This window comes from Dasypus novemcinctus, chromosome 16, assembly GCF_030445035.2.
Source record: "Dasypus novemcinctus isolate mDasNov1 chromosome 16, mDasNov1.1.hap2, whole genome shotgun sequence".
In the NCBI taxonomy this organism is placed as follows: domain Eukaryota; kingdom Metazoa; phylum Chordata; class Mammalia; order Cingulata; family Dasypodidae; genus Dasypus; species Dasypus novemcinctus.
In genome coordinates this window covers 86,791,897-86,809,543 of record NC_080688.1, presented here as the reverse complement: position 1 = coordinate 86,809,543, position 17,647 = coordinate 86,791,897, and the positions used below count along the sequence as shown (strand labels likewise).

The window sequence follows — 17,647 nt, the reverse complement described above, 5'->3', positions numbered from 1 at the left end:
AACATAAAATAAAAAACAAAAAACCCAACAACATAGAAATGTGCAATATAAAGAGTGATCCCTAATGTAAACTATGGACTATAGTTAAGATTATAATTATAATATTATTGGCTCATCGATTGTAATAAAAGTACCATATTAATGCAAAATGTTAATAATAAGGAAAAATGTGTGTGTAAGGGGGTAGGTATATGGGAACTGTGCCTTCTGCATGTTTTTTTTGTAAACCTACAACTGATCTAATAAAAACAAAAAAATTAATTCCTTATAAAAACTAATGGCATTAAATTCTTAGTAATCATTTTAGCTTTCCATATTACAATTCAAATAGTCATAAAACTACTGAAGTGTTTCAAACATGTACTGCTGTGAGTCTTGACATATGTTCACAGGAGATATAGTAGGCTTAGAAAGGACTATGTTATTTAAAAGGACTGCAAATGAAGAATAAACACAGATTTGCCATTTGTTAAGAGGTATCTTTGAACCCCAAGTTACAACTGAAAGTTATTATTTACACAATGTGATTTAAATATTTTTCAAAGACATTTATTCAACAGAGAATTGGTTTGTTTTTGTTTTGTAATCCTCATTGGCCAACTTAAAATTTATTTCCAGAATTAATACATTTCACTTTTGTTCAGACTCAAAAATAGCTACAGCATTCATAATCTTTTAGGTAAAAGAGTAGCATTTTATTTGATTAGCCCACAAGAAGAGAGTCTTCCTTTCATGAGTGTAAGTTGAAATGTTAAAGCTTTCTATTGGATTTTTGGAGAGTGAAAAATGGTTTTGGCCGTGATGAACTGGGGGTGAAATGAAGACATCACTATCACCTGATGACAGGTATGGGCAAAATCAGGTGTAGTTGCTGAGATGAGACTGCACTGCAAAAAGATGAGGTATTTTCTGTGGCTTTAAATGAAAGAAGTTCAAGTACATGATGGATGAGCAAACGAGCCTAGATAGTGGCCATGCAGAAGGCAAGTTTACGAATATAGAAAAATATAGGCTTGCAAAGTGCAGTTGTGGTTCTGATATGAATATACCATGTCTTATAGAAGACACTGAGATTGATTCTTCACTCTATTAATGTGTGTGTGTCTGTGAGTGAATTAAGCTATCTGAATATTTGTTAGTGGGAACATTGTATGTATTATTCAACAATTATTCATGCCATATGGTAAATACTTATTATGCGTGTGGTTGTGTGGGCAATTTTGCACATGCATACAAAACATAGACACATATGTTAAATCCCAAACATTTCAATCAAAACAGACCACTTTGTTTTTATGTTGGCTACTGAATTCTCTCTCTGATTCAGTAAATAAAGACATCAGTTTTTATTTTCATTTTTTTTTATTTTATTTTATTTTTTTTTAAATTTTTTAATTTTTTATTGACTTTGTAATAATATTACATTAAAAATATATATGTGAGGTCCCATTCAACCCCACCCCCCCACCCCCCCTCTCCCCCCCCCCAACAACACTCGTTCCCATCATCATGACACATCCATTGGATTTGGTAAGTACATCTTTGGGCACCTCTGCACCTCATATACATTGGTTCACATCATGGCCCATACTCTCCTCTATTCCATCATGTAGGCCCTGTGAGGATTTACAATGTCCGGTGATTACCTCTGAAGCACCATCCAGGGCAGCTCCATGTCCCGAAGACGCCTCCACCTCTCATCTCTTCCTGCCTTTCCCCATACCCTTTGTCCATTATGTCCACTTTTCCCAATCCAATGCCACCTCTTCTATGTGGACACTGGATTGGTTGTGTCCATTGCACCTTTATGTCAAGAGGAGGCTCAGATTCCACCTGGATGCTGGATGCAATCCTCCCATTTTCAGTTGTAATCACTCTAGGCTCCATGGTGTGGTGGTTGTCCTTCTTCACCTCCATCTTAGCTGAGTGTGGTAAGTCCAATAAATCAGATTGTAGGTGCTGGAGTCTGTTGAGGCTCAGGATCTGGCTATCACATTGTCAGTCCAGAGATTCAAATCCCCTAAATATATCTTAAACCCCAACATTAACTGCACCTCCAGCACATTAGCATGAAAGTCTTATGAAGGGAGATCCCATCTGAGTCCAGATTCATCACACATAAACACCATTTCCAAAGAGGGGCCATCTGCCCTGGTAGTTAACCCCATCGGCCATGACCATAACTCCCATGGGTCTCTTTAGCCCTCAAAGGAACCAATATCTGGGGGTTGTATCTGCTTTATCTGTCTCTCTGACTCTGCTCAGTTGTGCATGAGGGCAAACCTTCTGCCAGCCTCCAGACTCTTTTTTAGAAACTCGTAGCCATATAAACTCATTTCTCCTTTCCATTTCCCCCTTACTTTAGGTCAAACAGCATTTTAAAGTCATGGTATTTTATGTAGACATGGATATTCTGCTGATCCGCATTGAACCTTCCGTATAAGGTCATTTTCCAGTTGCATCATCAGTTGGTAGTTGATAGTGGTCCCTCGTTGCCAGGGAGGCTCATCCCCGGGTGTCATGTCCCACGCTGGGGGGAAGGCATTGCATTTACATGCTGAGTTTGGCTTCGAGACTGGCCACATTTGAGTAACATGAAGGCTGACAGAAGGAAATTCCCAGGCACAAAGTTGCTCTAGGCCTTGTTATTATTTTGGGTTTATCAGCTCACAAGCATAGTCATTGGTATCAGGGGCTCACTGTTGAACCCTCACTCCCTCCCGGTCCCCACCACTGTACCTGGGAGACTGTCGCTGCTCCCCTAGGGACCACGACAGAGCACCACTGGCCAGGAACCCAGTACCCCCCCTACTGTGGTTTTTAATTGTTGCCACTATGAGTATATCCAAACATTGCCATGCACCCTGGACATATGTTCTGTACCGCTCCCTGTCAGTCATATATCACCTGTCATTGGTATCCCATACCAGTATCCCTCCATTGCCATTGTTGAAACACTCTGTGATCCAGAACTCCCCGAAATTTGAAGCCCAATATAATGTCATGGTCCCTTACTAGGGAATGGCATATAGCGATGAGTTTAAAGGATAGATAAAGAACTTGGATAAAGTTAGATAAAGAACTTAGATAAAGAATGTTGACTTGAAAAAATTCCACATCTTATTTTTTTCTTTTTTTTTCTCTTCCCCCCCCCCCCCCCCCCTAATTATTCAGCTTTTCTTCACAGGAGTCCTAGACCACAGCAATGTATATATATAATATACAGCACTCCCACACATCCACCAGAAAACCTTTTCCCTTCCACAGTGATACTCTTACGCCCTATTCATATCATATTTACTTAAAGTGATGTACAGAGTCTGAGACATTAGCTTTCTAACAAGGTGACATCTGTGTTTACATTATGGTGCATACTTTAGGATACACAGTTCTTTACATTTTTAGTTATCCTATGTTTTACATTATGGTTTACATTATCAGTCTGTCATCTCCTATATGTTATGGTGTAATATTACATGTTTTATATCCATCCTTGTGTACTCTCAAGAAACTCCTCTCTTACCCCCCATTTACTTTGGTTCCACACATTTAACGTCCATTTTCCCTTCCACCTTGGTGCCCTCAGTGATAGCCAACCTCCGTTTCCTGAGGAGCCACTTCCAGAGATAGATGGAATAGTGTTCAGGGCCTAACTTGCTCAACTGCCCCAATGCCCTGGGAGCCACCCTTTCTCTCGAGGGATACAGTTCCCTCTATTGGATGGCATTAGTCCTCCCCAGGATGTGGGTCCACCCCCACTCTCACTACTTGGGTTTCTACCCCATGGTGTCACCCACTCTGGCAGAATGAGCATTTAGACATTCCCCAGGAGCCCGTCCTGCATCAGACCCTCCCCTCCGAGCATTCTAATCAGGTAACCCTCTTTATTATATTTTGATATGATTTTCTCGGCATTTTACTCTCCACCAACACCTGACCCTCTCCTGGTTCGTATGCTACCCCTCCCTCCAACCACTTTTGGGCAACGTTACCCACCCGTCCCTCCCCAGCCACCCTCAAACCCGCAAAGCCCCAAGCAAAGGCAACCCCTTGCCCCCCTTTTATCTCTTCTTTGTGTTCATACTTACCACCATCTCGTCTTAAATTCCACCCCTGCAGACATCGGCTCATATCCTTCCTCCACCCTCCGATTTCCTGCAAGCCTATCGTTCAGTCTCTTGCTATCTAGGGCAGCTTGTTTATTTCATATCATTGCGGTCATGTAGTATTTGTCCTTCAATGTCTGGGTTGCTTCACTCAACATAAGGTTCTCAAGATTCATCCATGTTATCACATGTGTTTGTAGTGTGTTTGTTCTTACAGCCGAGTAGTATTCCATTGTGTGTATATACCACATTTTATTGATCCACTCAAGACATCAGTTTTTAAATTCAGTCATGAGATTCCCTTTTTCATCATTGGCTTCTTTTAAAAAAGAGGATCAGATGAATAATTAAATTCTAGTGTATAAAGCTTCAGAGTTGGAAATTATTAACAGAGATCATGTTTCTTATAACCAGGCATTGGTTTTCATGTGCTTTGTAGAGCAGTTACTGAACTTTTTTTTCTCCATAAAATGATTTAAAATTGGATAGACTATTTATAGGTAAATATTCAGCCCAAAGCTTGCTATCTATTTCATATTCTGAAAAGATCTGTGTGGCATTTATAGCACATTTATATATAGATCTACATAAATGCCATATAGTTTGAATTTTGAAGTTTTCTAAGGACACAATCCAGAGTTCCCCTGGAAGAGGTCTTTCATAGGTTTGAGAAACAGAGTTCAAAGTCAGTTTTGCAAATACCAACACCAGAATCATCTGACATTCTTGCTAAAAACACAGATTCCTGGATCCCACATCTGTGAATCAGAGTGATATTTAGCAAGGCCCCAAGTGATCCTTACAAACGCTGAAAATTAAGATTTAACAGCGTAAGGGCTTAGCCAAGGCTGCTCCTCTTTAATTTTGTTCCTAGCGTTCTAGTGTTCATTTATCTGAACACTGCTTGAGCAAAGTCAGGAGTGAGGCATTAGGTAACAAGCAGAGCAAAAAGAAACTGCAGTAGAGGCATCAAGTCCCACATTTGGATTAGCGTAGAGTAACACTGTCACACCGACACACTCCCAATTTACTCAGAAAAAGTCTGGTTGGGATTATGTAACTCTTGAGTATCTGTCTTCCTTCTTTAACAAATTAATAGCAGAAAATTAGAAAAAGGGAAAAGGGCTAAACAAGGAAGGATGTGGAAAAGGCAGCTAACAGCTCTGTGGTGAGTGGGGAGATGAAAACAGCCCATTATCACCAAGCACCAGAGTGTAATGTGACAAAGGTAGCTGAAGTGGCTATGGGCTCTCCTGCTGATCACCACAGCCAAGGCATGCTGGCGTTGCAGCTCAGGGCAACGCTGACGCCCTGAGTCATGATCTGAGATGGCAACAATCCTCCACTTAGCAAGGTAAAAAAATATGATACATGGCTTTGAATCATTTCCATCTAAAATGACCACCTAAAAATTTGGTACATAAAATAAATAAGCTCAACTAATTTAGAAAATTCAGGTATGGAGAACATTCCACTTCTTATTCCCTAAGCAAATACAGAGCACATAAAAATTAATATTTTTTACAATAATATAATGGGAATGAAATTTTAACATGAACCATCAGTATTCAGAGAGTACCAAAACGCCGTTTATCAGTTGATTGAGGGGTCCACAAAGCCACCTCCCAGACTCCGATTCCCTAGGACTCAAGGACCCAGTGTATGGTTATACTAATGGCTGTGAATTATTACAGCAAAAGGATACTGAGCACAATCAGCAGAGGGAGAGGGCACGTGGGGAGAAGATAGAAGTGACTGATACCCCAGAAGGAAAGCAGGTGCTTAGCGCAAACGGCCATGGCTGCAGAATCAGTTAGGGATCGGTGGGCACAGCAGAGTTCCACATTCCCAGAGGCCAGCCAAGGCCCTTGCAAGCAGGCAGCCTCAGGCCTGCTGCGTGACCTCTTTTCTCATGCCTGTTTGCTAAGAAAGAGAGCAAGCTGCGTGAAGTTCTTAAAATTCTGACTTATGATGCATATATACAGTCTCTTTTAAAAATAATGTGAGCTTACAAAAATCAAGTGCTCAGGAAATATAAAATAAGGCTAAGAAATATTGGGGATATAAAGGTGGGACATCTGAGATCATGGAGTGAGCCTGGAAATTTTTCCCAATAACTCTAGCAAATCAAAGCTGCTCCTCACCGTATGTTCTGTAAGCTGACTTGTCTACCTTGTCACACTCTGCATTAGTCAGCCAAAGGGGTGCTGACGCTAAATAGCAGAAATTGGTTGGTTTTTATAAAGGGTATTTATTTGGGGTAGGAGCTTGCAGATATCAGGCCATAAAGCATAGGTTACTTCCCTCACCAAAGTTTGTTTCCACATGTTGGAGCAAGAGGCTGCTGACGTCTGCAAGGGTTCAGGCTTCCTGGGTTCCTCCCTTCCAGGGTCTTGCTTCTCTCTGGGTTCAGGGTTCCTCTCTTCCTGGGGCTCCAGCTTAAGGCTTTAGCATCAAACTCCAACCTCAAAAACTCCAACTCTGTCCTTCGCCATGCCTTTTATCTGTGAGTCCCCACCCCACACCCTAATGACGTGGCCCAATCAAAGCCCTAATCATAACTCAATCATGGCTAGGTACAGACCAGATTACAAACACAATCCAATATCTATTTTTGGAATTCACAGCCATATCAAACTGCTGCACACTCCAATCACTGCACAGCACTGAGGCCCACCACGCCCCAAAATGGCACATAATGGTGCCAGAGAATGTAACTCACTCAGTCATCCTGTATTTTTGTAGATAAAATTTATAGCCTACATTGGCCTGTATATTTCTCAACTGAGGTAAAGTTTTAAAGTGTTTAATCATTTGGGAAACTATTTTCAACCAAGAGAACCAAAACCATTTTGTAGCCAAATTTGTCCATTGAGTTAGAATCTTGTTTCCCTCTTAGATTGCACGATAGCTATAGGAGAGCTGCCTAGTTTCTCTGTGCCTCGATTTCCTCAGCAGAAATCTGGTAATACTTCTCCTTGGAGGAGGACTAGTTGCAATGTATTCAGAAGGATTAGAGGTTCGTGTCATGGTCTTTTAATTCTCAGAAAATAATTTATTCTCTAGGACTTGCTTGCTATGAAACAAGGAAATGTTTCTAAAATACAAAGAGTATAACATTGATTTACACAAAGAAAACTGACCTTCGACAAGTTGGAATAATATATCCATACCAAATCCAGTAGAGGGCCTCTTTCAGGCTTAAATGGGAAGTTCAACAACCTGTGGGCTACCACGGTTTCCAGTGGCCTCCAAAGCTCCAGCTATTACATGTTTAGCCACACCACTTCTGCCCTCCCACAGGCACGGGAACAAGCATCCTCTGTTATACGTGACCATGTCAACATAAAAGAATGATTATTTCTTTAACCTCACTTGTGAATGTGCATATGTGAAATATAAGCATACTGTTAATAACTTATAGGGTGCTTAGGATATATAAGCACTTCTACATGTTTTATTTAAGTCCCAGGGCAATCCTTGTGGTTAATTTGATCATCTTTTTACAGCTGCCAAAAAAAAAAAAAATCTGGGAGTTGAAGTATCTTACCTCAGGTCTTCAAGGGGAAAGAAAGAAGAAGAAACCAGGGCTCAGGCCTCCCCTCCCCAATCTCTGTTCTTTTTGATGTCTAAGGTGGGATGAGGAGTGGAGGTTTTTCCTGCAGCATTTGGTGAGCCCCAAACTGGAATTGTCCTGAGAAGGCCCAGATCTGCTCCAGGCAAACTCACGCATGTGTGTATCCCATACGTACATAGAATGCCTTCTAATGGTTCTGCTTCTCTTTTTAATGGGGGAAGAGAGTAAGAATCACTTTAACAGATTATCTACCATGACCCACTTGGCAGGGCTGGCTAGAGAGCCAGGGTCTTTGAGTCTTCTCAGTCTGATTTTTCGGCCAGATATTTAGGTTCTAAATTACTTGGCTTTCTAACTCCCAAACTCCACCCCAAACTCTAATAGTGATGAACAACAGACATGAAGGCCCAAGATTGCGGGCCTTGCTCGGAGGGGAGGCTCGGCAGCTTTTCTATCAGAGCCTATTCTGAGAGTTCCTACCTCAGCCATAAATAGTTGTCACTTGCAGAAACAGCCTGGAGGACCCAGTCCTGGAGTGAATTATTCATTTATATATATATATATATATATATATATCACTGACTTGTTTTGTTGTGTTAACTTATTAATCATTTGTGATGGGGGGAAAAATTACGACGCCACGGTTCAAGACGCTTTTGTCCTCTTATGAATCAACGCGGCATTGGGAAGTAAGTGGAAAAAAGAAAGCAAAAAAGTGGCTGCTGAGAATGGACATTAAGTTTTCTTTCTTTAAGAGAAGGGAATGGACAATAAGTTTTCTTTCTTTAAGAGAAGGGCTTGAGGGCTGGCATTACTCAACTAAGATCTATTAGCAGAACTTAGGGGAAAAAATGAATGTGATGAACTATTGATTAACTTCTTAAAGCAGCCATCCATAGCCAATTGCTTTTCTTTAAAAAATTTTTATTCCAGCTAAAGAAGTCCAAGCAAGTTGTGTGGCAAAACCAGCCTGACTCTTAAGTACTAATTGTTCAAATTAAAGCAGCAAAGAAAGAAGGGAAAAGCAATATTGAGTACAGGCTAGAAAATTCTAGATTGTAACCTCTTTGGAGTGTGACAGAAATCTCCACTTGACCCCCATGCTTTTGTCCTTATTTCTTACAGGAAAATGCTTTTCTCCATGGGTGTTTTTTTGTTTGTTTGTTTTTTGTTTTTTGAGGGAGAAGGAAAGTTTATTAAAACAGAAAAACATATACCTGTAATCTCCAAACAAGGGACCTAGAAATTTGCTTTTAGTTTGTTTGTTTTCATTTTTTAAAAATTTATTGAAATATATCACTCATACATAAACATACATAAGCAATAAATGTATAATAGTTGTGAACTTACAAAACAAACATATATAACATCAAACAAACATATATAACATCTCACCCTACCACCAATAACTTGCATTGTAAAACCTTTTTAACTAATGATTAAAGAGCATTGTCCAAATATTACTACTAAAGTATTTTTCCCTAACCAATCCGATTATTATTATCTTTATATCATTTATACATGAACATACATAAACAATTAAGTGTATAGTAAAAGTTGTGAACTTACAAAGCAAACATGCATAACATCATACAGGGGTCCCACACATCAACCCTCCACCAACACCTTGCATTGTTATGAGATGTTTGTTACAAACTATGAAAGAATATTATCAAAATCTTACTACTAATCATAGTTCTTTTCTTACATTTGGTGTGTTTTTCCCCCAACCCACCCTATTATTATTTTTTAAATATATTTTTTTATGACAGAAGTTGTAAACTTATAAAACAATCATGCACATGTGCAGAATTCCCAAACAACACCCCTCCATCAACACACCAGAATGTGGTGTGTCATTTGCTACAGATAAAATAGTATCATCTGATTGTTACCATGTCCTTAGTGTACATTTGGTTCACAATTTCCGTACTGCCTCAGTATAAACAAAGTACATCTTTTGCATAGATGCAAGAATATTATATTATTACTACTAACCACAGTCCATAGGTCACTCCAGCTGCATTTTTCCCATGCTTCTCCACATTCCCAACCCCTGCGGTAGTGATATACATTTGTTCTAGCTACCAAAGACACTCTTGCATCTGTACCATCAACCACAATTCTCACCCACCTCTTGATTTACTGTGCTATCCAGTTCCTAGATTATTCTCAAGCATTCTGTCCATTGGCATTTACATAATACACTACCATTTTCAGTCACATCCCCATTTATAAACTAGCTGTTACTCACTGTGTTTTATCATCCATTCTATACATTTCCACAATTTTACAATAAAGCTAATTAAAACTTCTACATACATTAAACATCAGTAGTCCACTCAGTCCTTCTCTTATCTCCTTTAAGAATCCACCACCTACCACCAGGTCTTGAAGATATTTTCCAGTAACTTCTTCTAGAAGTTTTATGGTTCTTACTTTTATTTTTAGTTTTTTTGATCCATTTTGAGTTAGTTTTTGGATAAGGTGAGATAGGGGTCCTCTTTCCTTCTTCAGCTATGGATGTCCAATTCTTTCAGCACCATTTGTTGAATGGATTGTTCTGCCCAAGCTGTGTGGGTTTGACAGGCTAGTCAAAAATCACTTGACCATACCTATGAGGGTCTGTTTCTGAACCATCAATTTGGTTCCATTGGTCTATTGTGTCTGTCTTTAGGCCAGTACCGTGTTGTTTTTACCACTATAGGTAGGTATTATGATTTAAAGTCTGGAGATGAGGATTCACTTTTCCTTTTTATAATGTTTCTGGCTATTCAGGACTCCTTACCCCTCCAAATAAATTTAATGATCTTGTTTTCAATTTTTTCCTTAGTGCTGGTGGAATTTTTATCGGGATTACATTAAATGTGTATATCAATTTGAGTAGAATTGACATCTTAATGCTATTTAGTCTTCCAATCCATGAGCATGGACTGTTCTTCCAGTTATTTAGGTCTTTTTGATTTGTTTTAACATTGAGTTGCAGTTTTCTGAATACAAGTTCTTTACATCCTTGGTTTATTCCTGACTACTTGAGTTTTATCTGTCACATTTTAATTTCACCACTCTTTTTTAACACTTTTAGTTACTTTTATTGATATAATCTTCATTTCTAGACTCTCTTCCAGGTCCCTCTCTCCTGTCTTTTCTTTTCAGGATCTAGCACACCCTTTAGTATTTCCTGAAAATTTGATCTCTTACTTAGAAATTCTCACAGTTTCTGTTTATCTGTGAATATTCTAATTTCACCCTCATTTTTGAAAGACAGTCTTGCTGGATATAAGATTCTTGGTTGGAAGTTTTTCTCTTGTGGTATCTTAAATATATCAGACCATTGTCTTCTTGCCTCCATGATTTCTGGTGAGAAATCAGCACTTAATCTTATTGGATATCCTTTATATTTTATGCATTGCTTTTCTCTTGCTGCTCTCAGAATTCTCTCTTTGTCTTTGGCATTTGACATTCTGATGAATATGTGTCTTAGAGTTGGTCTATTTGCATTTTTTTCAGATGGGAGTACATTGTGCTTCTTGGACAGGGATCTCTATGTCCTTCAATAGGGTTGGGAAATTTTCTACCATTATTTCTTTAAATATTCCTTCTGCCCTTTTCCCTTCTCTTCTCCTTCTGGGACACCCATGACACATATGTTTGTATGCCTTTTGCTGTCATTTAGTTCCCTGAGACCTTGTTCAATTTTTTCCATTCTTTTCTTCTTCTGCTCTTTTGTATGTTCACTTTCAGAGGCCATTTCTTCAAGCTCACCAATCCTTTCTTCTGCCTACTCAAATCTAGTATTTTATGATTCCAATGTGTTTTAAATTTCATTGATTGCACCTTTCATTCCCATAAGATCTGCTATTTTTCTATGTATGCTTTCCAGTTCTTCTTTGTGCTCATCCAATGTCTTCTTAATATCCTTAATCTCTTTAGCCATCTCATTGCATTTATTAAGGAGATTTTGAACATCTATAATTCATTGTTTCAACTCCTTTATGCCATTTGGAGGCTTCTCTTGTTCCTTTAACTGGGCCACAGCTTCCTGTTTCTTGGTGTCAATTGTAATTTTTTGTTGGTGTCTTTGCATCTGGCTTACTAAAGTATTTTTTCTGGGTGCAGTTTTTCTCTCTAGTTTAGGGCTTCCTATCATTTCTCCCTTGCTGGTTATGCAGTAGGAGCCAAGCATGTAGTTGGTGCTGTGAACTGTGGAGGCTCAAGCTGCCCTCATGGCACCAGGGACCAATGAAGCTTCTTCCAACTATTTTCTTTTCCAGGGGTAGGGACAGAGTCACAGCTATGTGGAATAATCCACGTGCAGGCCTAGACTGTAGTTGCCCAGAGAGACTGATGGAGATTCACATCTCTTTCTCCCTTACCTGGGCCAGGGATGGAACTGCAGGTGTGGCCAGCAATCTATGTAGTGTGGGTCCTAAGATGACCGCAGTTGCCCTGGCATTCTTCTTTTTCAGTCTCTTCCAGCCAAAGTTCCCTGCAGTTACCTGTATAGTATCTCTAGTCTCAGAAGTGTACCTAATGCCTTGGAATACTATGTGTTGAATGAATGAATACATGAATGAATGAGTGAATGCATGTGCCTGACTCCAAAAGGTCAAATATTTCTGGAAGAGGTTAAAAAGAAGCAACTTTTTCTTTTAATCAAAGGATGCATTTGAAAGTTAGATTTATAATTGATGAATGACACAAATGGCAATACTTTCCAGTGGATTCTACTTCTAAATTTCATTTAATTTAGAGCTTAATAAAATGGACATGTAATTCTTAAGGATTCCGAGTATACTCCTCAAAGGTACTATCTGCATCCTGCCCTTTAATTACAACCACTAGAACTTGGTAGATTATTCTGTCTTAAACATGCAGGTCTTTAACTTTTGTACTATTTTTTGTCTCATTACAAAAGCAATATATCACTTAGAAAATTTGGAAAATACCAAAAAACCTAAAGAAAACAATTGCTCTAATTCTGCTCCCCAAACCTCATCATTCTAAAATTTTGGCATGCTGCCTTGCAGGCTTTCCCCCATATGTTCTATTATTTGACTAAGATAGTATCACATATGCAATTGTGAATCACCCTTTGAAATTGTACTTAACCTTATGTCTTTCGTCAGCAGTTTTCCATCTCGTAACAATTCTTTACAAACATAACTCTGTCTACAGCAGGGATTCTCAAAGAGTGGTCCTGGGACCCGCATCACAGGCATCACCTGGGACCTGTTAAACAAGCAAGTGCTTGGAAACTCCGGAGGTGGGACTGCGTAGTCTGTGTAGAGTTCATAGGAACCCCCAGCAATGCTGGTGCAGGTCCAGGGTGAGAACCAGTGGTGCACAGTCTTCCATTACTTGCACGTTAATCTGTTGTTGGAAAATAAGGATTTTCCTTTTGCTGTTACAAAGGTTCACAGAACACTCAGCGCACATTTCTGACTATTTCCTAGAGCACGTAGAGACAAGATTTCTTTCCTGAAGCAGGTTGTGGCTGTTTTTCATCTCTCAAATAGGACTGGAGTTTGTCTATTTCACCACAGTCTTCCTTTTATATAAACTTACTCTTTGAGTGCTTTTAGTCAACAATTTGTTTGTATCTTTCTTATTGACTTATGTAACTACTTTTAATAGTAAGTAATTATTTATTTATATTTAGTAAAACAAGTAACTTTTTACTATATATTCTATAGCTGCTTTTAATAAAGATATGAACAAATTTTTGTGTTTGTCTTTATAGCTGTTTGTGATAATTTTGAAATACATATTTTTTCATTTTGCCCAAGTCAATTCTACTTATCTAATTTTGCAAATTGGAAAGCCATTTTTCACTCCAGAGATGAAATAATATCCACTTTATATTTTCTTCTGTTTACATAAAAATTTTAGATCTCTAATCTACCTGAGATATTTTTTAGCATATTAAATGTTATAAAGATCTAAATAGTATTATAAAAAGTAGTTAAATGGTTTCCCAAGGATAATGCTGGTGAATTTTTTAAGGCTAACTTTCATTTTCTCAACATGATTGCTTAGTTGATTTAATCTCTTCACTTATTAAATTCAAATTATTTAGGAATAGCAAGTGAGGTTCTTTTAGCAGTTCTGTATTACAATGCAAAATAATTTCAGGTGTTTTTTTTTAGTATTGTGACAAGAGCTTAAAAAGATTAATTTTTTTTATTTATCGGGGAGAAAATAGTTTTCCTTTTGTGGGTGTTAATTAATTTATTTTTTTTCCAAATAAATTTAGCTTTCCCTTTCTCCATCACAATTTGACAAAAGTAACGTGCATTTTCTGTGCATGAAGTATATATTTCTACTTTTGTTCACCTTATAGGTTAAACAAATTTTAAAAAGAAAGGTATTCATTATTTTTCTTAGTTTCTGTAATAAAGCATTAAAAAGAAATTGTGAGGCTAGACCTTGAACTCTTATAATGAAAAAAATTGCAGCTAAATAATGGGTTAGAGGGAAGAAATATTCTAAAAAAAGAGAGGGAAAACCCAGTTGAAAAGCATGGATTTCAGGTTGCAGTAGGATTCGAGACAGTCTGGGAATCAGCATCTGAACTTCATTTTAAGAGGGAGGGAAATTGTGTCGTCGTCTTGTCATGCCTTGCCCCTTTCCTTCAGGAGAGGTTTGGAGGTGTGGAGTTAGGTGGCACTAAAGACCATTCTGCAGAGTTCAGTTCGCCTCCGTTCTAGCCAGCAGCTGTTCAACAGGTGTCTTGTTTACAGCACCTCGCAGGGTGTTGTGTTGGTGGGGTGGGTGAGGAGGTCATGGCCAGCAGACACAAAATACATATACGTGGTCGATGACTTCACTGGGCTCACCCTCCGGAAGTGACCTTCCTCTAAATTGATGGTCGTTTTGAAGAGTGCCTCATTAAATTCTTGCCACAAGGCTGTGATGTAATTAGAGCTGCTGTCATTGGCATCACTTGAAAGAGGAGGAAACAGGTGCAGAGAAGGTGAAGGAATTTGCTGGCAAGTCAAACCGTGAAAGCACCACGAGTCCCGCGGCCACTGACCTGGTTGGGCCCGACGTCCCTGCTCCAGTGTGTGCTTGAGGGTTACTCTGCGCCCCCCAGACCAGGTCCAGGGATCTGCACTGGGAGCCCAGGCAGGCCCTGCACTGAGCCAGGGGGGGTGGGGGTGGGGAGCGTGGCTGGGGACCCAGGAGATCCTGCCGCTTTTCAAATTAGACAAGTTGTGAGTTTACAGGACAATTATGTATAAAATGCAGGTTCCCCTAAAGCACCCAATTATTGGTACATTTGTTACAACTGAAAAAAGGACTTTTTTTTTTAATTGCTTCATGTAGTTCATTTACATGTAGCTTTTAAAATATATGTATTTTTTTTCCAGTTTTTTTACTGTCTTTTTTTTTTAAAGATCCATAGATCACAGAAAACATTACATTAAAAAATATAAAAGGGAAGCGGACTTGGCCCAGTGGTTAGGGCGTCTGCTTACCACATGGGAGGTCCATGGTTCAAACCCCAGGCCTCCTTGACCTGTGTGGAGCTGGCCCACGTGCAGTGCCACAAAGCATGGATTATAGTTTACATTGTAGTTTATACTCTCTCCCACTCAATTCTGTAGGTTATGGCTGTATATATAATGACCCATATCTGTCCTTGCAATGTCACTCAAGACAATTCCAAGTCTTAAAATTACCCCCATATTATACCTCTTTGTCCCTCTCCTTGACTTTAGCACCTCTGGTGGCCACTCTCTCCACATCAGTGATATCATTTCTTCCATTGCTAGAACCACAATAAGTCTATAGTAGAATACCAGTAAGTCCACTCTAGTCCATATTTTATTCCCCAATCCTGAGGATTCTGGGATGGTGATGCACAGTCCACCTCTAATTGAGATGGGGTTTCAGTCCCATCTGGCTAATGGATGGGACTCTCTTGCTTGCAGTTGTAGGCTCTGTAGGTTCTTGGGTGTGGTGGATGCCCATCCTCACCTCCTTGTTAGTCGCCCTGGGTGAATCCAATGAACTGGAGAGTAAGTGTTGCAACTCTGCTAAGGCTCAGGGCCCAGATGGCACATAAACAGCCCAGAGATTCAAGTTTCTTAGACGTACGCCTACTAACTCCAGCACCAACTATAGGTTCAAATAAAGGGGACAGAAGAGCCACCTGTAGGGGAACCACACCTGAGTCCAACTCTGTCACACCAGGGATCACAAACTCCAAAGTAGGGCCCACTGGCGAGGCACCAACCTCCAGAGCTATCTGCCGTTGCCATAGGACCTGGGTATCTCCAGAGCCCTCAGGTGCCCCACTGTTTGGGGTAGGGTCTACTTTGGCTGTCTATGAGATCCTGCTGAGACACGCATAAGCGTTCCTTTGGGAAGAACTCCTGACTCATTTTGAAGTCTCTTAGCCATATAAACTCATTTGCCTTTACCCTTTCCCCCTTTTATTCAAGGTCTTTTTCCATTTGCATTGCTCATTGGTATTTGGTAGTAATCCCTCCGTGACAGGGTGGCTCATCCCCGGGAGTCATGTTCCATGCTGGGGGGAGGGAATGCATTTACATGCTGAGTTTGGCTCAGAGAGAGGCCACATTTTAGCAACAGGGAGGCTCTCAGGAGGCAACCGTTAGGCATCTTACTAGACTTCGTTGCAACTTCAAGAACAAAGGTTCATAAGAATAGTCGTAAATATCAAGGGCCCATTAATAGGCACTAGTCATTGCCCCTTTACTTGGGGGATTGTTGCTGTTTCATTAGAGAATGTGGCAGAGCTCCCCAGGATGGTAATTCAATATTCTTTCAGTTGTTGTGTGAATCTCTACCTACTGTGGCAGTGCCCCAGAAACACTTGAACATATTTATATGCCTTATATGTATGCCCAGGTGAACTTCCTCCCATGTATCCCCCCATCACTGACACCCCACACTAATGATCCTCCCCTGCCATAGCCATAACCCTTCTGTGATCCAAAACTTCTTCAAAAATGAAGCCCAGAATATCACCAAATACGATTATTAGGGAAATGAAATAATAATGATAGGTTTAAACATACCTTATACTATTTTTATTGGACTTTTTGTTCGTTTGTTTGCGTTGTTTCTCTGTGATGATTTAGTTACATTTCCCTCATTTCCCCTCCTCCCTTTATCCTGGCTTTAGTTAAATTCCTAATTTCAACTATTATTATTTCTTTCCTCTTAGGTAAAACTGATAGCCAGCATATCCTCCTGCTGGCAGGTGGTACAGCTCTACTGCTGCTGCTGGCTGTCCTGATGACCACCTGCATTGCCATTTGTTATATCAGGTGAGTACTGCACCTTAGCTTGATCCTGTTTACCCTGAGCAATTCCGACCTTAGAGATTCTCTGTTCCTCACCTAATAGCTGGTCAAGCTGTCTCAGCATTTGCATACACGTTTTTGAGCACTGCTATTTTGTAAGGGAGGAGAAGTGGGTGTGTTATCAGAGGGCAGGGCTGGAGTGGTCCATTTTAGAATTAGTAGTAGAAGTGGTAACACAGCCTTCACATTCAGGGCAGCCAACTGCCCACTGCCTGTGCTCGTGCTCCCAGCTGGCCTCACCTCCCCCTCTGCCAAGGAAGAGCTGCCGAGGTGCAGGGGTGCTGGGTGTGTTCATCTGAGCATGCGTCTGTGTCTGAGTGTGTGTGTGTGAGAAGAGAGAGGGAGAGGAAAGGGAGAAGGGGAGAAAGTAAGAAATTCATTTGGGGAGGAAGGGAAGAACGTTTTAAACAGTGATAATGCCTATTCCTCAAATATTTATTGTATGCAGTGGTAAACAAGACGCAATGAAGCTTACATTCTAATAAGTGGACAACGTAATTTCAAATTAGGTATGCTCTGAAACAAGCAATTAAAGTGTTATTAAAAATCACGGATGGATAAGAGAGTTGGGGGGGGGGATATAGAGAGAGTAGTTGGCCATTTGGCCTCTACTAAAGTTTTCTACC

General features: G+C 39.9%; 1 protein-coding gene across 1 annotated transcript in view; it reads left to right on the top strand.

Annotated features, from left to right (window-relative positions):
* Positions 1–17,647, top strand: part of CD226 (CD226 molecule) — a 67,216-nt gene that overhangs the window by 40,993 nt on the left and 8,576 nt on the right. Inside the window, exon 4 of the mRNA XM_004461515.5 lies at positions 16,883–16,985. Within this exon, the coding sequence (XP_004461572.1) occupies positions 16,883–16,985 (103 nt within the window). The remainder of the gene's footprint in view (positions 1–16,882; positions 16,986–17,647) is intronic.